The 23258-nt window shown below is 40.0% G+C and overlaps 1 protein-coding gene across 2 annotated transcripts; it reads left to right on the forward strand.

The window, feature by feature from the left end:
* The first annotated feature begins 1522 nt into the window (after nt 1-1522).
* DIPK2A (divergent protein kinase domain 2A) lies at nt 1523-22336 on the forward strand. 2 transcript variants are annotated; one of them, XM_074912600.1, is made up of 3 exons: nt 1523-2199; nt 16247-16550; nt 19161-22336. In XM_074912600.1, the coding sequence occupies exons 1-3, from the start codon at nt 1546-1548 to the stop codon at nt 19490-19492; spliced, it is 1290 nt and encodes a 429-aa protein (XP_074768701.1). In that variant the 5' UTR covers nt 1523-1545; the 3' UTR covers nt 19493-22336. The 2 variants fall into 2 exon arrangements, with proteins under 2 accessions (XP_074768701.1, XP_074768702.1); XM_074912601.1 differs by lacking the exon at nt 1523-2199 and adding an exon at nt 15787-15844.
* Nucleotides 22337-23258: the final 922 nt, after the last annotated feature.

Raw genomic sequence — 23258 nt, forward strand, 5'->3', positions numbered from 1 at the left:
TAAGAAGACATGCATTTCCAATATTCTAGATACCAAGCACTTAAATTTATCTATCATGGAAATGAAATAACTGGAAATTATCCAGTCTGCTACACATCTTCTCTCAGTGATGATATGCCGGTTGCACTTGTGAGACTGAACAGGCAATATGAAGGTTGTCTTTTACTTGGGTGAGTACAAGCTCACTTTATGAAAAGCAGTATTGAAAAAATTAAATTTCACCCTTTTTTCTTCTTAATCGCTTTTTCTCTGTTCTGTGTTAGTTTTACAGAATGGTTCTTAAACTGTGGCCGGCAACATCGACCCGGATTGCCCGTGAGGGCAGCCTGCGCACTGCTGCCTTCCTCATTCGGCCGACTCGCTGGCTACACCGGTCCGGTTCATCCCTCCCGGTTCGGGACGGGCTGTACCGCTCCCACCAGACCGCCCAGACATTCTCAGAGCCGTGACCTGCCCGTGCCAGCACCGGGAAACCCGCCCTGTGGCCCCAGCAAACCCGGCTGGTTCGTGCAGCCGGCTGACTGGGTCTCGGGTTTGTGAACTCCAGTTGTAGGAGGGGTTTTGCACCAAGGCCAGCTCCGCGCTGCCAGCCCGAGGGACGGTTCCCGCCCCGGAGCGCGGGGCCGGCTCCCGCCGCGCCCGCCCGGCTCCCGCCGCGCCCGCCCGTCCCGGCGCGTGCCAACCGAGCAGCCGCTTAGCGGCGGGCCTGAGCCGCGCTCGCGCCATGCGACAGCGGCGGGACGGCGGCGGCGACCCTCGAGGGCAGGCGGCGGGCAACGTGAGGGGCGGGCGGGGCCGCACGGCGTGGTGGAAACCGCACCGGCAGCAACGAGGCCGGGCCGGGCCGGCTGCGGGCAGGCCGCTTCCCGCCGGCACCTAGCGAGCGCCTCTGCCGCGGGGCGGCGGGCAGGCAACATGGCGGCGGCGGCGGACCCCCTCCGCCCCCTGCCCGGGCGGCGCGAGGGTGCGGGATGAGGGGGCGGGCAGGGCGTCTCGCCCCGCCCCCCCGGCTGCCCGCCTCCCGCCCCGCCCCTCCCGTGGCGCGCGCGGCACGGGCCGCCCCCAGCCCCGCCCCCCGCGCCCGCCCCGCGAGCGTGGCGGGGCCCCGCCCCCCGGCCCCGGGCGGGCCGGGCCGCACGCGACCGCGCGCGTCACGGGCAGCCAACGGCCTTGGCCCGCGGGAGTCGCGCGGGGCCCCGCCCGGGAGGAGGAGGCGGCACGGACACACGGACAGACGGACACGGGCACTCCCCCCTCCCCCGGGGGTGGGGCGGGCGGCTCGCGCCCACCTCCGCGGCGGCGGCGGCGGCGGGAGCGGCGGGAGCGGCGGCGGCGCCCCTCCCCCGGGGGCGGGGCCGCCCGGGCCGGCGGGCTGCTGGCGCCTCCCCCCCTCCCCTCCCCTCCCCCTCCCCGCCGTCCCCTCAGTAACTTGGCCGCCTTTTATCGGGCGGGCGGCGAGGCGCAGAGTTTATTGGTGCCGGAGCGGCGGCGCGGCCGGGGCGGGGAAGCGAGCGCGGCGGAGGGCGGGGGGCCCGGCCCGGGACGATGCTGCGGCTGGTGTCGCTGAAGTTGGGGCGGCTGTACCGCTACGTGAAGCTGGCGGTGCTGGGCAGCCTGGCGGCGGCGCTGGTGCTGAACACGCACTCGCTGCTGGCCTCGCTGCAGCGCAACGAGCTGTCGGAGCGGCGCTTCCTGCAGCTCAATAAGTGCCCGGCCTGCTGGGGCACCAGCTGGTGCCGCAAGTTCCTCAACGGGCAGCTGCGGCTGGAGAGCTGGGGCCGCCTGCGCCTCCTGGACTTCTTCAACGTCAAGAACGTCTACTTCGCGCGCTACGGGGAGCCCCGCGAGGGCAGCCGCCGCGTCGTCCTCAAGCGCCTCGGCTCCGCGCAGGAGCTCGCCGACATCGACACCAAGATCTGCCGCCGCGCCACCGGCAGGGGCCGCTGCGACCTCCTCCAGGCCCTGCACGCCACCGAGTTCGCCAGCCTCAACGGCGACGTGCGGCTCCTCACCCCCGACGCCGTGGAGGGCTGGTCGGACCTGGTGCACTGCCCCTCGCAGCGCCTGCTCGACCGCCTGGTCCGCCGCTACGCCGAGACCAAGGACTCGGGCAGCTTCCTGCTGCGTAACCTGAAGGACTCGGAGCGCATGCAGCTCCTCATCACCCTCGCCTTCAACCCCGAGCCGCTGGTGCTGCAGGTAAGCGCGCCCGGGGGGGCCCGCCCGGCCCCGCCTGCTCTCTCCTTGGTGCTGCACAGCCGCCCCCACCCCGGCCCCGCTAGCCCGGCCCGGGCAGGCCCGCCCGGCCCCTTGCTGGAAGCCCCGTCCCAGCCCGGCGCCCGCCGCGGCCCCTTTTCTCCCGCCGCCGCCCGCAGCGGTGTCCCGGTGCGGGGCGAGTGGGGCGGCGGGGGCGAGCTGCCTGCCCGGACGGCGCCAAACGCCGGGGTCCCCACGCTGGGCCTTTTCCCCAACGGGGACTCTTAGAGCGAGTGGGTGGGCTGAGGAGTGGGTCCCTGTTCCCCCTCTGGGCGGGAGGCCTTTCTCTACTTCACTCGGTCTCACAGTTTTGATTTCTTCCTCAAAGACTTTGTGCGTTTTCCTGATTTGGCTTTCTCCTCGGTGCCACCGTGCCTCAAGGCTCTCTGTCCTTCTCGCCGCTCCCATCGAGGCAGGGAACTTGCCTTTCCCCTCGGTACCGAGCGGTGAGAGCAAGCAGCTGTTCTGCAGGAGGCACGGCAGCGTGGCGTGCTGTAAGGCGGACGCTTTCTGGTGGGCTGATGCCTTTCTCACAGTTAAGCGTTAGGCTTATGGCATATCCCATAATACATGTACTCCTAGGCGCCTCTGGGACTCAGGAATTCTTAGGGTCTAGGTTAGTAAGATAGCGAGTAGAGGCTTTGCTGTAACGCTGTTGTGCTTTCCTCGTCAAAAACTGACTTGGGTGCTATGCCGTGCTCTTATGTGAGCTAAATAGAATTTTTGTTTTTGTGTTGGTAAAAATTAGAAATAGGTATTTCGTAGCCTGAACATGGAGCATCAGATAAAGGGACGGTATTGTCTTTTCAGCAGTTACGTATCTTACATTCTTTAATTAAGAGGACGGGTTACGTGCACAAAACAGAAATTTGTGCTTTAGCGTGATATGTAAATTTTTAAGTGAAAAATCTGTAGGAAAACGTTTTAATCGGTGGCACAACTCAGTTGCTTCTATTTCTTATCTGTTTGGATGGCGAGCTTTGCATTTCAGCTCTTAACACTACCGAGGGAACTCCAAGTGTGTCTTCAGTGTGTAAGCTGGGACTTGGAATTGTTTCCTCTAACTACTGAACTGTCCTTGCCTTTATCTGATGCACGATAAAAAGAGTATTTGCAAATGCTTTTGGAAGCATCACTGCATGATTGTTGTTAGAAACATCTGCTGTTTCTCTAGTGAGAGGCCAAGAAATAGCTAACGCTCAAAAAGCAGTGCTGCAGACTTTACCCTCCAGCAAATTTGCCTACTGATTAATTTCTAGAGAATGCATTTATGAACTCTACCTAATTTAAAATACGTTTTTGGGTAGTATGCCTTCTGCCCTTCAGTCTCTCCACGTACAGCTCTTGGGTTTTATTTTCAAAGTAAGTTTCCAGTTTGCTTCTCAGCGGATTTAGGGTACAGTATGTCTCTTCCCTTTTGCTGTAAAGTTGCTCCTGAGTGCAGTGAAAAAGGAAACTCCACTTAGAGTAAGAAAATCAAAACTGCTTTGCTTTGCTGAGTATATTTGGAAATTCTTTGAGAATTGATTTGTTTTGGCTGCATTTCATACAACTTATTAGTTCTGGTTTTGAACACTGGTTCCAACATATGGAGCATAGACCTAGATGGCCAGAAAACAGCTCTGTCTGTTTCTTCTTAATTTGTGGGGCCAATGTATTCTTTACAGACAAAGGATATGGCACAGTGACAGCATTTACTGTTGTGGGGTGGAGCAAAGGCGGTGGGCAGCACTGGTTGATTTAAGAGCCTTGATTCCTGTCAGCTTCTTAATAAGCTGTGGATGAGCCCTGAGGCCATCAAGCAAATCTGTCAAAGGTATTAAAATCCTTGGACATGAACTTAACAAGCACTTTGCTCACCATTTATCTTAGCAAAAGTGCGGCTGAGAGCAGAGCAGGTCAAATCAGTGGGAAGCAAGGCAGCTTTTACCAGTCCAGAGCGTGGTAAAGTTGTCTGTCACCTCTTATCAGATCAAAAGTATTTTGCAGAGTCTTTTAAATTTTGATGAACAGGCATATCCTGGAAAATATTTCTGGGGAACTTAAGGCCAGCTTTGTGTGTTGAAATGCTCTTCATGTATTCTCCAGAAGAGTATTTATCAACTTTGGTAATGGGTACGGGAGGTTTGTGTACCTTCCCTCAGTTGGAAATGAGATATCTTAAATGTATGAATCTGAATGAACTCTTCTCATTCCTGTAACATGTCACATTCCACTCCATTCTCAGCCTCTACCGCAGGAACACGGAAGGAATGGAGAATTCTGTGTTACGCAGCTGTTCAACAGCAAGATGCAGGGCCCTTGTTGTGAGGGGTGAAGTTGCTTTCCAGAAGTGTAACTGACTACTGAGAAGTTTGTTTGTATTTATTCATAAGATATGTAAAACATTTTCTGGTATAGTTTTTGCAGCATTGATGAGGGCAGATACTGGCAAGGGAATGAAACTTGTAGTCTTGATCAAAAAATCAGCTGCTTCCAAGAAAGGAAACGTGCATGACGTCATGTGAAGAATCAGATTTTACTTCTAAATAAAAAAGTAATCAGTGCATTTAACTCATGCTGTCTGTCACCAGAAAGCACAAGGAAAAGTGTTGCTGTTTTTTGCATTGAGCTTTTCATGGAACACTACTGTGACTGTTTAAAACACTGTCATGAATAACAGTTTTGATTTAGGAGCGGAGGTAACTTCTAAACTGTCAGTTCAGTGCACTAAAGTTCTGTGTTGTCTAATTAAGTTATAGGAGCAGCCAAATGTAAATAGTCACTGAATTTAAAGCTTGATTTAAAATAGAAAATTCACTGTAATCTTCTACTAAAGCTAGTAATTTGTGGGTTGTAAAACTTCTTATCAGAAACTGGGATTTTAGCTCAAAACCTATTTGGTGTATGGATTATTTATAAAGTGGCAATGTTTACAAACTGCATATTGTCACAACTGACTGACAGCTTTTGATGTAGGAAGTTTTCAGGTAGGGCTTTAACCCATAGCACGATATACTTTTATTACAAGTCTCTGAACAGTAGTAAACCAGCACAGTTTTGTATATATTACTTACTGTAATCCTAACTCAGTATTTGTATTTTTTATGGCTTCTGTGTTAACCTTCTTTATCCACATTTGTTAAACAGTTGCATAGGTGTACTCAGGGAAGAATTCAGCCCCTTTTGCCATTTTACTTCATGAAGCAAATGGACAGCTGCATTATTATTCGGTACAGTTTACATCTTTTCTGGGTATTAAGTATTATTTTTACATTATAGAATGCAGCTAAACTAGTCAGTAATTAAATCCTCTCAACATTTTTTATCTGAATTCTCATTTGAATGAAACAACCTATATGCAAGGGTTGAAGAGAGAATTGTTTAACTTGAAGTGTACGTGTTTAAGGTTTAACTTCTGGTAAGTTTGCGTTTTTTCCTTCCTCTTTCTAATAGTCTTTTTCTGCAATAAAGGCAAATAGTTTTCAGTAAAATAAGTTCTGATCTATAATCAAACTTTGCTACATCTAAACCAATATTTTCTATAAACATGAACAGTTTATTCAGACAAAGGCAACAACAAAACTTGCTGCTGTTCCCTACAACTCATTTAATGGAAAACAGAGTATTTTAAATAGGAATCACCTGGAGGATAGGATCTATGCATGGCATCTGATTCATAATTGAATATGATGACTATGTGCGTCAAACACTTGCAAAGATAGGTTGGCCAAAGTTGCCTTGTGAAGAAATAACAAAATTTTTAAAATAAATTGGATTACAGACTGAGTGCAGTGTGAATATTCACTTCTTGCAGAATTCATAGAACCAGCATGGATGTAACTAGATTTATCCTCACCCTACGACTTTTTATAAACCACCCACCTTCTAGTTTGTCTTTTAAAAATAGCTGTAGTGGAGAAAATTGCTTCATTTTTTTAACCATGACGTGTGCTCAAATAATGGATGTTATTCAACTTTATGAAGTGACAAGAACAATTTTTATCTTCACTGGCAAATAGAAACATAAATTTACTGTTATAGAACCAAAAATGTTTGCTGTCTATTGTTAATTTCCATAGAGACTCTTACACAAATTATTCTTCTTCCCATACCCTTCCCTCCCCAGTTCCTGACAGGATTTGTTCCAAACCCAAGGCAGTTCAACAGAATGATTTGGGGAAATAGTTAAGCTTTCTCTAGACATACCTCTTATTTTTCATAGACCTTCTGTACTAATCTCTACCAGCCTCCAGATTTCCTATTTAGAGTCACTGTGGCTTTCTCTTAACAGTCATTGAGCTGCTGTCGTTTTGCCACTGTAGCTGCCATGCTGTGACCCGTGGAATGCTACATGCATTGGCTAATGCGTTAAGGCCTGTGGCAAAGTTTTAAGTTTTATACTTAAACACAAAAAAAACCACCAACAAACAGAATGCCCCAAAAAGTGGAAGGCAAAGTGGAGAAGCCCATGTTATGAGAGTTGGGAGAACTACAGTATAACTACTACTGCTGAAGTAAGAAATTGTTTCTAGATAAGAAAATTGTGTTTTTCAGTAAAGTGGTTGTATTTCTCTTAAGATCTTATGATTAGCCGAAAAGACAGTTTACCTCTGTCCTGGTGAAACTGAAACATAGGTTCTGTAAATTGTGGCAAAAGTGCATCTAGAGCTGGTCTTGCAATACTCAGTCGTTGTGCTGCCTATTGGACTAGTATACAGTACTGCCAGATGCACTATTAAAATGACAGTACATTTGCTTTATTTTCAAAGCAAGCTTGAAGTTTGCACGCAAACTTTGCTATTAAAATAAAAGTAAATAAAATGCTTGCACATAATCTGTGGTGTTTGTGTTTTGTGGTTTTTTTCAAACCATAGAAGGTGTCTGTGATTTCTATCGGGAGCACATTAATGCAACTTTGTCTCGAGCTGTAGCTTTTAACAACCTGTTTAAAATGGAGATTCTTCGAAGAATGATGGGGAACGTTTGTATCTTGTATGTAAATTACAAGTCTCAAAGACTTTAAGAAAAATTCTAGTATCTATATGGAAAACAGTAGTATTTCAGCATTTCTTAATAGATTGTGTAAATCATTGCTCTTCCCTCAGATATGCATTTAGCTTTCTAAAGACTTAAGCTTAATGGCTTTATTATTCTCACAACTTCTGATCATTGTTATTCCTTGTGGGAAAAAAACCAACCTTCAAAACCCAACAGCTGTATCTCTATTCCTAGTATAATTACTCTGCATGAACAGTCTGTTGCCACATAACCTAAAATTCTTCTGGTTTCTCTTCATGTCATCATTGGGGTTTCTGTTTGGTTTTGTTACGGGAAGAACGATAATTGACATCTGGTAAACATATATTAAAACATTAACTGTGATCTCTTTGAAACAATTTCTCTTGCTGAATTCACTCAAAGTAGCAATTTAGCCAAATGTTTTACAGAATTATTTTGCTGATCTGTACATAACTCAGTAAGAAGTAAATGGGCAAGTTTCATTGCCTGGGATTTCTGTTTTTTTATTGTACACACTGTTCTAGTCATAGGTTATTTTCTGTATTCTAAATATATTGGTAGAATGCCATCCAGTTTTAATACTTGGTGCCTTTTAAACTTTCTTCCTTACTTAATTTGGTGTTTCTAATACATCATTCCTATGCCAAATACCAAGTAGTGGATTTAAGGCAGTTATCTGCACTACCTAATATGTCCTCTAGTGGACTTGTATTATTTAATTTCTTGGCTCATACAGATACTGGCATTTTGATATACTGAGTAGTATTTAGTGTGTAGTATTTAGTCATGTTGTCTCCAGTTGCTTTGAGGCTTTTTGATTATCTGCAATTTCATATGTTATGTCATTTTAAAGTTTCACTGTAGTCTACTGCAGATGAATATAAATCATGACTTCCCACACCCCCAGATTACTCCCATGCTGTTGGACTATTTTTTTTGTTTGAAAGCTATTTTTTGTTTTTGCAGTAGACGTAAACTAGGCTTAAGGAGTGTGTCTCTACAAGTGCTACTTTATGGGTAAATTTTTCTTTTCAGGTATTTTCTTAAAATTCTTTTTTACACATATAGGTTAACTGTTACCTGTAGAAAAGATAATTCAGAAAGCAAACGATTCAAATTTTCAATGTTGAAGTGAGGCTTTATTTTTTCTTAATTTCTGTTTTATATACTTGTAAGTATTGTGGAGAAAGGAGATGAATTTGTTGTGCATCCTTGAAATTCCACTGTCCACATTTTCAAAAAGAAACGAAAAATTATTGTTTTGTTGAATTAAAATTGAGTAGCCTCATGTTACACGAATATTCCACTGATTTGATTGTATTGAAAACCGAAGAGTTATTTTTTGCAGTGACATATGAGCATACATAGTAGGCCAGAACTGGATCGTCCTTGTTGTGTTGCCATATTTAATTATGTTCCTTAAATGATCAAAACTATTTTCATCCTTCTTCCTGGCAAAACTTCCCTAAAGTGAAGACATACAATTGAAGTATAAGGAATGTTTTAGAACAGTCTAGAAACTCTTGAAGCTGTTGTGGGCTATGTATTATGATGAAAGCCTGTCTTAATCTAGAGGTTGCTGAAAAATCACTATACACAGTTAAGTAGAAGTCCTCCTGATTAACTCTTTATCGGTTTTCAGTAACACAAAAAAAGTGTGTCACCCAACATTCCAAACCTTGAAATACCGATATTGTCCAGTTGCTTTTGGTGTGTCTGATGTAGAGGGGGATCTGTTTTTTACTTCCCTGAATTAAGTAATTGAGGCTTTGTTTTAGTCTCTTTAATTTTGCAAATTAACTTTCAGAAATAAGAGTAGGCCATCTCTGCTAGGACTTATTTATAGCGATATATTCCAAACTCATAACTGATGAGAGGTAGGTAGTGGCCAATTTCATCTGCTGCAAATTTAATATGAACAAACTTTTATGAACTACAAACTAATTTGAACAGGGAACAACCAATGCGATGTTAAATTTTCTTATTTGTTAATTTGTTTGGAGAAACTCCATAGCTCTGCTAACATTGTGAAATATAACTTTTACAGTTCAAGTGTTCAACTTAATCATTGAGCAACTTCTCATTCTGAGTATTTAGAGTTGTCTGGATTTTTGTCCTGTGGTGTGTCAATTAAGGCTGGTATGAATTGTATGTAGTAACTGATTGAAATGAAGTAAAACTGAACAAAAGTTAAATAAATAAAAGAAATGTAGTTTCAATGGGAACTAAGATTTGGAATATTCAGTGAAATCCACTCTTCACTGTGTATGTGTAGGCTATATATACGTATGTGCTGCTTCTGTGGGAGTTCTAGTTGGATGTCAAATGATTTGGCATATAGTTGACAATTAAACTGTTTTCATTATACTCACTAGCATTCACAAATACATGTGAATACGTATCTTCTAGAATGTAGATCAGTTCCTGACAAAAGAATGCATCTGTGTTTAGACTTTGCTTTTTAATCTTTGATCTGAAAAGTTTAATTGTAAAATCTGATTTCCAGCTTTTCGTGGTTGTAGAGTTTTACTTATTTGCCTGGGTGACTTAACACAAGTGCTACTTCTGTTTACACTGCAGAATCAACAGTACTGTATGAGAGAGAGCAATTTTTTTTCCTTTTGAGGAAGAGCATATTATTTAAATTCTACTTGCCATGCCAGTTCGTGCCTGACCAAACACAGCTTAGTAGAAAGATTTTAGTGAAGGTGTCACAAAGTGTAATTTTGCCATGGTCTTCAAGGTCGTAAGGAGTAGGAAGAAAAGTCCCCACTCTATTTTCAGTATGTTTTTAAATTTTGTCATGTTTAAAGTATAGCTCTTGGTTTGGTTTTTGGTCTGTTTTTTAGATGGAACTCACTTTATACAAAAATTGGTAGTGACATGTAGCATCTTTTAGAGTAGTTTTGAAAATGAAAATCATATTTTTTTAATGGTACAGTGGGACAGTAGCTCAGTGATGTCAGTTGTTACTTGGACTGGTTTGTCTTTTTTTCTGGACTTGATTATTAGGATGAATTATATGCTTGATTATGATAAACTAATATTCTTGAAAGTGTTTAATTCAAAGGGGATTTGTGTTACTGCAGACTACAATAGGCCTTATCGGCTTCAAGCTGGCGAGTCTTCACAGCATGATCTAATTCACAGCTCTGAACATTCAAAACCAGTGGCAGATTTGTATTATCTTCTCGTATTTAGACAGATGGAAGTGAGGAAGACAAATGCACCGATAGTGTGTTTTATGCTCCAGTGAAATGATAAATTCACCCTCTTAATTCTCAATATTTATTCTGAGACTACAGTGTATTTTTTTTGAGACATAAATGTAGTAGTATTCTTTTAGGAACAAAATGTCCATTGTCCCTTTGACAGGGTTTGTTTAGGTTTTTAAGCCTTGTGCTAATTAAGGAATCTAAAATATTTTTTTGATGTGTCACAGGGAATGGAGGTAGCGGAAGTTTTTGTCATATTTACTGTTTTTTCTCTTCCTGTTAGAAGATCATACATATTCTCTGTGAATAGAGAAAGATTACAACTTCAGTGAGGGAAAACTTGCTAAGCTACCTGTTTGTAGTTTTTCATATGCATTACTGTATTTTAAAACACTTTTAAAAGCTTAATTGTCTGTGGTTTCCATGGCATTTCTGTGTATATTCACAGATAAAATATGAGTGAATGCATCAGAATTGCAGAATCTTTTGTCAGATAGCTGTTTCTGGTTTTGCACAAGAGCTTAGTTTTTAATTTAATTGTCAAATGCACATTTTCAAGTCTTCAAATAGCATACTCACAAAAGTATTCTAATTAAATATTAATACTACTCATAATTTGAGAAAATTAAAACTAATGTTATGCATTGCTCTACAGAAATCAGAGATTTTTGGTCACTATCTACTGAGCTTTTTGTTTGTAAATGCAACTTGTTCATGGAAGATGTGTTTAATGACCATACAAATTTGTGTTCATGTCTTACTGGCTTTCAAAAATTATATACATGACTCAAAAAACAATCCTCAAGTTAGCTGCAACTTCACCTAGAAAGATGCTTGCAAAACAAAATAGTACAAAAAGTTACCAATCTCTGCTTGCAAAGACAACAGATCTGCACTTCAATTAATATTCTTGTCAAATTTACTGAGTGAATATAAAACTGCTGAATGAGGCACTTGTACATACTTTTATCCCCTTCTCCGGCTACTGACTTGGGTAATGAAGTGTAGATGTGGCTGTTACATGCCAGTTGGAAGGGAGCCAAAACAGAGATGTTGTTTATACATGTGCAGATGTTGGCAGGATTCCCTGCACTCCTGTTGTCAAAAGATCTTTTTATTGCTACAGAGTTATAAATATATCTGTGTTACAGTATGGCATGCAGATATTTTACTAGTAATGTCTTGGATGTTCACTTTGTAATAAACCAAACTGCTCCTAGTATTTCTTGTGTGAAATGAAATTCAGAAACACAATGCAGGGAAGCGTAATAGCTGTGTTTTGAAGATCAGTGTACCATTGTGACTAACACTGTACTTTCAAAATCAGTTTAATCCATTACATAAATCCCTGCTGCTGCTGGAAAGGAAAGGTCCTCTTAGCTCCTTTCCTCTGTGCTGCACCTGGCTGTTCAGGCCTTCTCCCATCCTTTTGTCAGTACTGGCATGATGTGCTGATGCAGGTGAGCTGGATTAGGCTCCAGATCCAACTGAACGCCAGCCCAGCAAGTACCAGCTGCGTTGCTTTCCTAATGACAGGAAGGAGGGGATTGAAATGAGTGTGGTTGATGAGTTGGGAGGGATGGACACCTTTGCCTCCAGTGATAGCGTGGCCTTTGGCAGGTTCAGCTGTTTGTGGTTAATTTATATTTGGGAATGAAATGCATAAGCAAAGCAGGACTGGAATATAGGAAAGGAAAGGGGTGGAAAATAAAAGAAGTGGGGTGGTCCAAAGACATACTTAAATAAAAATATTTAGGCATCATTTCTGTAGCAATTGAATATATTGCACTGAGTGCTGATAAAATGCAGCAGTACAAAAATGTTATGCACAGTTGGTGAAATCAGTTAAACCTGCGTTTATCAGAAAATGTAATCAGGCAAATTTTCTCCAATTTAAGATATAAATTTGGTTTATAAGATACAGATATAATAGACTTGCATGGGTGCAGGACTGATAGGTACACACATTTGGACTTCCCCAATACTAAGCAGTATGGCTTTTTCCTGATAGATAGGTAGGCAGTATTTTGAATTCTCCCGTATGCCCCTTGATCCCACTCACTGGAATGAAAACTTTTTGCTTGTCCAGAGTTGTCTGAAGGTTATACCTAAGCACCAACTCCCGCTTGCTTCTTTTTGAGTGAAATGATGGGTTTCCTTTTTAAATCGCTAATTTCATTTGATGGACAACAGTCATTCACTTATTGGTTTCTTTTGATCCAGGACTGAATACGGTAATGATAAATATGCATAAAATCTCATTTTGGTGGCGTTTATTGATGCCACAGGCATGAGTTTTGATTATATTGGTCTGTTTGTAGAGTAAGTCAGGAACATGGAATTAGCACATATTTCGTTTGTTGGAGGGTTATCTTGCAAACCACAAAACAAGCAAAAAGAACCCAGCCAGCTTCTTAACCGTGGAATGTTAACGCTTTACTTGCCCTGAACTAGTGGATATTTGCCTGTACTTATCGCCTTCATAAATTGACCTGAAGCCTACAGATAAAAAAACTAAAGACTGGATAATGTCATCCTTATTGCATAGTAGATGCAGTTAGTGAGAAAGATTTAGTTCTGCTCAATTATATGGTATTAAAGCTTGAAAATATACTGATCTGAATCCCATCAAATTAGTTCTGTATGATCAGGATTTTTCATGACCATATTCACCTATGTGGGTAGATCAGGTGATCAAAATAGAGTTGAAGTCCAGGCTCTTAGGCACCCCAAAACCTTTGAACCTATTCTATTAATATGGGTCTTACATCCTTTCAACCAACCAGGAAAGGCTCCTCTTTGCAATGGTAAACACAGTTATTTCCCCTAAAATTGTCTTCTGCACTTGCCGTGTTAGAGCTTAGCATAATGGCATTTGCCATAAAGATGGCAAACTATGTCAACAATATATATGATTTTAATTTCTTCACATGTACTATATAGACAAGATTTGCTATGTAGAAGCTTTGAAGAGTCCTTGAATATTCCATAGAGGACATCTTGAGCCAGAATAGTCTGGGATGTATGCTCAGCTTCCAGTAGGATCAACTTATCAATTAGTGTTAACACATAAACAAATGGGTATTTTTACTGTCTCAAAATTATATTTAAAATATTAAATAATTTTAACACTGTAGATGAACAAATTGTGATGTTCTTAAGTGCTCCAAGCAAGGACTGCTGGAAGCTACGTACAAGTTAACCTGGTACTCAGCCTTCGCTTTCATGGGCTCAATTAGGGCCTCCATAACATTTTATTAAATGGTTTATTTATACCAAACAAAGTATTTCAATGACCATTAAGTCACTCCCTTTTAACAAAAGCCACTTAAGTGTGAAAGTGGGCATTTTCATTTGTGCAAACTGGAAAGCTTATCTTCCTGGTGAGAGTAGCTAGATAACATTAAACAGTGTGTCCTAACATCATAAGGCTGTATTCATGATGGAAATCTTAAAATGGTAATCTTGTATGCTCTGATGCTACCTTCTGTTAAGTGTTTCATGGTTTTGGTAATACTTGCTTTAAGCTTTTGTGTTCTTTATCAAAATAAAAATTTAGTAAAGGCTGCCCTTATACTGGAGGATTAATTACTTCAGGTTCTCTCCTGCCATGTGATCAGAAGTACCTTGATTCCTTCTTAGTTGCCAGATACATATTGGAATAGGATATATAAACAATTGTTACTTGACATTATGAAAACAAGGAAGGGCTCTGAGTCACTTACCATAGAAGTTGGCAAGGGGCTTGCTCCCATAGCAGAAGCTTTGATCCTTGAATCTTCTCTCTCTGTCTGAAAGGCCTTTAGAAGAAGGATGGAAGGTAGGTGAGCTGGTTTGCTGGGCTGGAGTCTCTCCAAAGTGAAAGCTGCACGGAGTGTTAGACACTTGCAGTGCCAAGCAAGTGTTCCTGTTTTCTTCCTGTTTACCAGCAGCATCTTTTGAAAGGTGTAGAACACAACTAAAAGAACTTTCCTTTTGGATATTGCTAGAGGATTCATTGATCCAATGACCTTTTGGGTCTGAGGCCAGTTAGTGGTCTTTTTAATGAAACTTGATTCATGCCATGGGAGCGTGCTTACACAGAAAGCAACTTGTGAAATATGCAAGCAACTTTTGTGAGTAAAAACTGGAGTGTGTATTGGTGATTTATATTACTGTTTTGACTATTGTGATCTAAACAATTTTTTTTTCCAGGGCTTTTTTAGTACTAAATTTGAAGTCTTAGTGTGTGAATCGAATATAGCTTTAACTTTGCTGTTTGCCTTTCAAGAATAAGTATTCACCCTTGGGAGTAGATGTGTCTTGCAGTTCCTTGTGTATTACAGAGCTTCTAGTGTTTCTGGCCAAAATCAGTATTCCATCATTGCCTTAGGGTCAGCTGATGCCCAGTGCCCAAGAGAAAACAATAAAACCTTTGTTACCAAAGGAAGCACAAACATAGGTAAAACTAAGGATTGTTGTAGGGGATGTATGGGTTCTAGGGCTATGGTGACTGGGTTTGTAAGCACTCTAACTTTTGTAAATTTTGTTTTTAAAGTGGGATACATACACAGATGGGTGAGTGCCGGACACCTCTTTCCTGACTGATCTTGTAGTTCAGATCTGTCCTACATGTGTTTCTCTTTTCTCAATTTACTGTAAATGTAAATGTTTTCTGCCATCATGGATTCCAGGAGGTATAAAGCTTCCATTCAAACTGAAACCCACCATGCCGTGCAACCCAAGCATGGTAAAACCTTTGGTACATCACCACTGCAGAATTGATTATAAGTTGCTTCTGGTCACACGACAGCAAGGTAGTGCACAAGGAAGGAGCATGTGCACACAGTGGTATGTCCTAATTGTTAAAATAAGTGTACTTTACATTCTTGAAGAGTGCTAACTTCTATGCATTTGGGGCTTCTTAATTTAATATTTTTATGGTTTCTTCATGATGCATAGTGTGGAGGATACCTTTTAAATGCTTGCCTGTTCATATTGAAGTCTTAGGGCACATTCAGCACAACTGAAGTAGGAGAAATATGCTGGTGTGTTTTGGGTTTTTTTTGTAATTGCTTGTAGTATGTTATTACTATTCAGTCTTTTATGTTAAAATCCAAGAAATCTACTATTTGGAAACAGATTTTACTTTTGATAAACATGTTACGTGGCTGTGTGTAATAAATGTAGAGAGTATGTATGTAGCAATTAATCAAGAGTTAGATTGTTAAGGCGTACTAGAGGCATAAGAAACCCTAAGCTTTCTTTTATACCTTAATCTGTTCTGTAATCCTTTCTGTGACAGATCTTCAAGTGAGAGGATCCTCAAAGGAATCCAATCAACTGTGGAAAATGGAAAGGGGGGTGGAGAGAAGAGTTGTCACTTTTTAAAGGTTTTTCCTTTAGGTTATTATAATTGGTTTTAATTAAAAATTTCAGATGCAAAATTATCTTGGTGGGAAGTATACTTCTATTAGTATGACAGATGTGTATAAAACACCAACAGAAAAAGGTAGTTGGTGGAACTGTGCATGTGAATATGTATGTAATATATGGAAAGCTAGATATTGGTTGTGTATTATTTCAGGTCCTCCAACTCTTTCCCTTCAGTGGTCCAGCAGGGCCTCTTACTCACATTTTTTGTTGGGTTTTTTTCCCTTCAAAACTTAGAAGTATATGGAAATGTAGTGTTGGTGGGTATTTACAGGTGTCTATTCTAAATTTTATTGAATAGCCTTTTAAAATCTAAGCTGGTTTGTATTAATGAAAATTTTAAAAAATCTTTTTACATACAGAGTTTTCCATCCGATGAGGGCTGGCCATTCGCAAAGTACTTAGGAGCATGCGGAAGAATGGTGGCTGTCAATTACGTTGGAGAAGAGCTGTGGAGTTATTTTAATGCACCATGGGAGAAACGAGTTGATCTGGCCTGGCAATTAATGGAAATAGCTGAGCAGCTGACAAATAATGATTTTGAATTTGCACTCTACCTCCTTGATGTCAGCTTTGACAACTTTGCAGTTGGACCGAGAGATGGGAAAGTTATCATTGTAGATGCAGAAAATGTTCTGGTAGCAGACAAAAGGTTAATCAGACAGAGTAAGTGTCTTCTTTCTCTCCTCTCCCCTCCCCTCACCCCATGTCTTTTGCTTCTTTCTCGGAAAGCACAATATTTAAAGTATGTGTGGCTGCTAAATACTCATTTTGTTGGCTTTATAACTAGACTACTAATTAACAAACTAATTAGCTTTCTTCTGCAATTAGACTACTAATTAACTTGACCAATTTGTCAATTTTATGAAGTGTTGAGTCTACCTGAACTTGATTTACATATGCTTTTCATCTCTGTAATCCTGCTTAAATGGAGAGGTGGGGTGGTAAGAGAGGGTTTGGAGATTGGAGGGGTTTGTACAGATGGATGGGCAGATAGACAGGTAGGCTGGCTGATGGACTTGTCTACCTTTGCTAAAAGAGGGAGGTTGCTCCCATGTTTTCCAGATGTCTGTATGGATGGAAGTCTTGGCATTCTGTTTTCTGTGAATGACAAGACAGTCTTACTGCTCCCTTTGCCTTAGTTACATAGCCTGCCTCTTGTTCAGCTGTGCAGGTTGGTGCTCTGTAATAACGGAACTGAAGGAATGGGAAATTTTAGTGCTGTTTCCAAATGAGAATGGTGAAAATTTCTTCATCTTTCTGTCAACTGTAAAAGCTCAAAGCAGCAGGAGAGATGTTTGACAAAGTGGTATTACATGGGTTTATATTCCTTTTGAGCTTGTAAGGAAAAGTTTACAGACCCAAGGGCTGGACACATGAAACCCTAGATTCTGCAGAACTTCATGGCAATAGGCCAAGTGATTCCAGTTTACTTCGGGTGAATGGATTTTTTTTTGTTGTTTTTTTTTAAGTTTTGCAAATAGACTTCATATGCTGTGCTGCTGAATTAACTTGAAGACCATATTTTCTATCCACGTACTTTCCTACAAGGAAGTATGTTTGGGGTTTTTTTGGTGGTGTGGGGTTTTGGGTTTTTGTTTGTTTTTGTTAATAAGATTTATTATATATTCTCAAGGATTTTAGATTAAAATTATCTGAGCCTAACAAGTAAACTTTTTAAAGTATTGGATATCCGGTACATTTACTTTAGTACTTATGGGCCACACAAATTTTATTTTTCTTTTTTTATTTCTTTTTCCACCTTTTTAAAGTAATATTACTTAGAACTTTGAATTTTGGAGCATGTCTGAATTGCTCAGTCACAAAGATAACCAAATGAACTCTGAAAAACTTGATGTGTACATGGAATAGAAGCAAGTGGCTTCTTGCAGAAGCTGAATGCTGAGTGTGTCATGCTTACATCTGGTCTATAGTTTTCAGACTAATTTGGATCTAACTAGGATTTTGCTGCATGATTTGTAATCTAATAATTAATCAAGAACACAAATTAAGTTCTCAATCTTTGTATAAACTTGACATTTAATACTGATTTAATTAATCTGGAAAGTTTCATTAAACAATCTCTGTCTGGAGTGGTTAATATGGCTGTTTATTCATTTGAATATGTCCGTTCTGTCCAATTGCACTGTACAGTAATATCTAATTGTACTCTGTGTGGGATATCATATTTGAGTTTGCTGTAGTCCTTTTTTCCCATTCTCCTTTGGCTTTTTTCCCATTTTGAGGTCGCTGTACATTGTACAAATTTTGCATCATATTTTTATAGTTTTAGCAGTCATTCTTCGGTATGCTTTCTTTTTTCTAGACTGGCTTGCAGGGCACTGTAAATGAGTAGACCAATAGTCACACAGATAATTTTTTTCTTGCATTGCTAAAAGAGATCCACACAACTCCATGACAAGGACCACTTTTCAAAGCTAGCAGTAATCTAGAAACTTAAGATGAATGTTTTCTAACAAAAAGTAGTAAGAACTCAGGAGATGTCACACTCAGTAACCTTTTTACATATTATTGTATAAGGTATTTTCTGTAATTCAAGTTTTAAGTTAGAGACCAGGCCACTAGATGCACCTTGAAATTATGGTAACTTGTAAAATATACATAAAGAAGGGTTTATACATGTATGTAAATGCCATTTGTTTTGTTGAATTTTTTCTTTCTTCAAAGGTTTTATGTAATGCATCTGCTTTTTTATACACACTTCTTAGTTACTACCATGTCTGAAGAAGGAAGTTGAAAGATAATGTTTCAGAAGTTCATGACAGTTACTTTGCAGTGGGTTTTTTTGTTCTTTGGTAGACCACTTCTCAGTGTTAGTTCCCAGGGCAACCAGAGAAACCAAATCTATGTTGCTAAAATAAATCATGTCGCTTGTTTGTTTTTCTCTCAGCTTCAGCTGTGGGTCTTCCTCTTGTACTTGTTTGTGCCACTTTTTTCCTGGGTGAGGTATGTGTGTGAATGTAGATTTCATGTGTTGTATGCTGGTTTTTCTGCTTCCCTCTTTTTTGCTATTTATTTTACCCTCTTTTTTTCTTCCCCTTACTTTATGTACTGCCAAGACCATTTCAGCAGAAGGGTATATCAAGCTGTCGGATGCAGTCTTAGAGTAGAACATTTCAGAGTTCATCTAAATAATATTGGTTTATAGTTTAAGTATTACCAGTTTGTGTACTGAGCTTCTGATTGTATTCAGACACGAATATGCTCTTTCCTCCTCTCTCTCACTTTTTTTTTTAATGTCTCCTTATTTCACAGATAAACCTGAAAACTGGGATGTATGGTATGAAAGCAAATTTGATGACTGTGATAAAGAAGCCTGTCTGTCCTTCTCAAAAGAGATTCTTTGTGCTCGTGTCACTGTGGACCACAATTATTATGCTGTTTGTCAGAACCTTTTATCAAGACACGCCACATGGCGTGGCACTTCTGGAGGACTACTTCATGACCCCCCAGCTGAAATTGCCAAAGATGGCCGACTTGAGGCCTTGCTGGATGAGTGTGCCAACCCAAAGAAGCGATATGGTAGATTCCAAGCTGCAAAAGAACTGCGTGAATACCTTGCACAATTGAGTAACAATGTGAGGTAGTCCACAGTGAAAATTTTTTGCAACACTGGCTGAAATACTATTGCAAAGACACATAGAAAATGAAGTTTTGAACTTATGTATTAAAAAGAGAAAATTAAAAAAAATTAGTTTGTTTTCAAAATACCATAAAAATATAATTTTATGGTGTTATAATGTTCCTTTGCAAACAGACAAGGTACTTCCTGAATTAAAACTTGAGCTACTACTGACTCTCCTCCCTAACTATTTAAAAGGGAGTAGGTCAAAAAAGACTGTGATAGCTTAATTGACAGCTTGTGTGTCAAAGGGTACTTTACATAAAACTGCATTAGTGTCACAGTTCTGTGAAACTGATGTTCTTACTTGGAAAGTCAAGTTAGACTGATGGCCTGTTTTAAAGGCCCTTTTCCTGACATCATTGTCTCATTTTTGTGTTTGTTTAAACACCCTGAAGTGGCATTTACATCCAGGTAAATCTAACTGTCTGCATTGTTTTAAATTTAACGGGCTTTCATGTTAATGCTGTGCAGTACATTCCTACTGTGAGTGCAGGATTCCCGGGTTTACTGTCTAATTTTAGGGGGTTTTACACTGTATTTTACTACGCTTAGACAATGTGGTTTAGTTTTTTTTTTAATATCATCATAAATTTAAATGTCATTTGAACTAACAATCATTTGATGTGTTTTGTAGTTCTGCCATTGGAAATATCACTTAATGTAATTATTGTACAAAACTTTTACCCTTCATGCCAGTAGATACACATGACTGTTTAGGAGGAAATCATGGTATGAACGAACTCTTATTTTTAGCAGAGACAATTTGAGAATTGGAGAGAGACTACAATAAAAATATCTGTATTCTTTAAATTGGGGATAGAAGCTTGACTAAAAAAAAAATTCACTAGTCCATGTAGTTAAGCATAAACCAAAGAAAATGGTTTTGTTTATTAGTTTCTAAACAAATAGTAAAGAAAAAATGCTATACTGTAGTGAAGTGAATAATTATCAAAATTCAAGTTTCAGTGGTCCTTGGTTACTCTTCGAAGAGCTTCTAAAACTATGTGCTTATGCTAGAAGAAAACCCTAATTTGAATAATAATGTCTAGAAAGTTAACAATTTGGTTTACATCCTTCCCAATTCTGTTGAATTCAAGTGTAATGTAGTTTACTGAATATTCATCTTTTGGTTTACTAGCTAAATTGATCAAGCTGTAGACACTTACTTGAACTAAGTTTGACTATTCCCAATGAAGTTAAAATTAACTTTTGTGAGGTCTGGGTAAATCTGGAGTTCTCATAAATTACAGTTTTTATAAAAACCTCAGTTACTGCTATAAGAACTCACTTCAAAGCTTGCTCCTAATTTTTTTTTTTTTTGCAACTACTATAATGCTTTGTTTTCCTGAAGTCTTATTCATAAACAATACACTTAGAAAATGTATGCATATTACTTCTTGTGACAGTAATGAAGGAAACTAGTATTTCTTAAATACATGTATAAAAAAATATTTCATACAAGCTAAAAAGATTTCTGAGCAAGGTAGTATGTGCTGCTTTCAAGAGCAAAGTTAGTATGCCTCTCACACTGCATCAAAAGACTGATGGAAGCTGTTGCTTTACCAAATTGCTGCGAGGGCAAGGTGAGGAAAATGTGTCTCACTGTCTGGCCCTTCTTTCTCAAAGCTCAAGAAGTGGAGCCATGTAAAGATGCAGAGTGCTTTCTGATTTCCTAGATGACTATTATTAGGGGTATTTTAGAATTCAAAATTCTCACTTAAAGTCATCTTTGCCTATGTAGTCCTAATTTGCTCCCAATCCCTTGTCTTGTTTTCTGAAGTTAAAATACCCAATGCAGCTTTTAATTTTCATTTCTCCCCTCCCCTTATTTGAATATGATTTTACATGCTTGCTCTGGCACAAGCTGTCAGAGAAGGTTCATGTTATTTTTCATTGTAAAATCCACTTATTTGAAGAAAATAGACTAACCCTCAGACTAGGTAATACTACCCTACCATAAAAGCCTTGACTTATCACTAAAGTTTTTTTTTAAACATCTACGACATTTCCCAGTGAGCGAGTGGAGTATGATTGTTAAAGTTGTAAAAGAAACAAACACTGCCAGTTTGGTTACTACTCAAGGCAGTTCTGTAACTGTCAGAATGTCCTATCAGATTTGATTTGGGGTTTAGTTCCCTCAGTAGTAAGCTACTAAAGCCGATTATAAAAGGAATTTGGAACTTTAAGCAAAGAAAAACACTACAGGGAAAACATTGTGGAGAGCAATAAATCTTGTTCTGTTTGCACCTATCAGATATTTATTGTACAATAACAATTTATATTTTTAGTCATTGCCCATTATTATTGATGAACACGGTGAAATATTTTTGAATGAGATGTTTGGGGTTTGTATGTGCATTACAATTGTCCTTTTGTACTGTAAGTTACTGTTTAATTGGAATATTTTATCAAAACTGTCTCCCTGTGCCTTTATATTACAAGAAAGTTGTTTCTGCAACTTCTAATGATATTAATAAAGAATACTTTAAGAACCTCATCTCAGATACTCATTTTCAGGTCAGTAAATCTTTTAAGATTGACTTAGTCTAGGATGCATTAAAATATATGTACAACTAGTTTTTGTTGTTTGCAGAATGCACTATTGTCAAAAGTGACAGATAGGAACTTTTTCCCCCCTCCTTTCTAGTAGACTGTTTGATCCAAAGTATGAATGACCTGTCAGGAGTCTTTTTGGTTTGGAGATTATCACAAGTGGGATTCATTTTCATAAAAACAACTTGATGAAGCTATATCTTTCTGTTCTGTTAACTGAAAGAAAATATTTTCAAATTAAACAAGTTGATATATTCTCTCTTTATTGTTTGAGAAACTTATTTTTCCTTGTATTTAGAGTAATTTATATTGCTAGTACCACTGTGTCTTCAGTACAATATTCTAGCAGTTGATGTAATATAAATACATAATGACTTTTGATGTTGCTCCTTTACTCTGGATTTTTGAGTGAGCATTTGTATTTGAAACAAAGTCCTGCAGTTACACTAAAGCATATATTCCCTTCTGACTTTCTGAGCCTGTGTAAATATTAGGAAAAATTTGTCTCAAAACCACCTGGATTAAAAAATTTTTTTAGTTGCACTCCTGCTGCTTCAATTTACATCTTCAGGAACTGCAAACATGCAGATTGAAACTTGTAAACTTTCCAGTGTGCCTCAGATGTCAAGATCATTATGATCTAAAGAAGAAACTAGCATGAGTAACTGCTGCATCTTTTCTTTCAACAGTTTCCAGAGTATAGCGTAGTCTGATCCTGGTTGCCTTGAAGTTTGAGACGTGGTATTTCTGGTACTTTCTTACCAGGTACTTTTTCATTGTGAGAGCTACTCTTATGAGACACTTCAAATATGTATGCTACTCTGATTTACCACAAAGACTGGGTTAAATGCAACTTTCTTTACATTTATTAGAGTGGAGACCTTGGCTAACTTTAAAGGAACTAAAATGTTTTGGTTCTCTACAGTCAGTCTAATGTTTTTGTAGAATCCAGCAGCAGTGCTGTCATGGATTCCTGTTTTTCCATGTGACATGTCTGTTTTCAGTACTAACTTTTAAGCTCCTTTGTTAGTTATTTATATTGTTTGAAACCTGTGTTTTGGAGATTAGGATAGATAGGACTGTTAAACCTCTGTAAAATGCTGTGTCTAGTGACTATCAGAGAAGCGTTCTGTTTGGGAAGTAGATTTCTCAATTTGAAAATTTGCTGTGCAGCC

Source organism: Athene noctua, chromosome 8, assembly GCF_965140245.1.
Source record: "Athene noctua chromosome 8, bAthNoc1.hap1.1, whole genome shotgun sequence".
Taxonomy (NCBI): domain Eukaryota; kingdom Metazoa; phylum Chordata; class Aves; order Strigiformes; family Strigidae; genus Athene; species Athene noctua.

Excerpts from the sequence above, each read along its gene's own strand:
- DIPK2A (XM_074912600.1), top strand. The coding sequence starts at position 1,546 with ATGCTGCGGCTGGTGTCGCTGAAGTTGGGGCGGCTGTACCGCTACGTG. Across the intron at positions 2,200-16,246 it reads CCGAGCCGCTGGTGCTGCAG|AGTTTTCCATCCGATGAGGG; the intron begins GTAAGCGCGCCC and ends TTTTACATACAG. Across the intron at positions 16,551-19,160 it reads CAAAAGGTTAATCAGACAGA|ATAAACCTGAAAACTGGGAT; the intron begins GTAAGTGTCTTC and ends CTTATTTCACAG.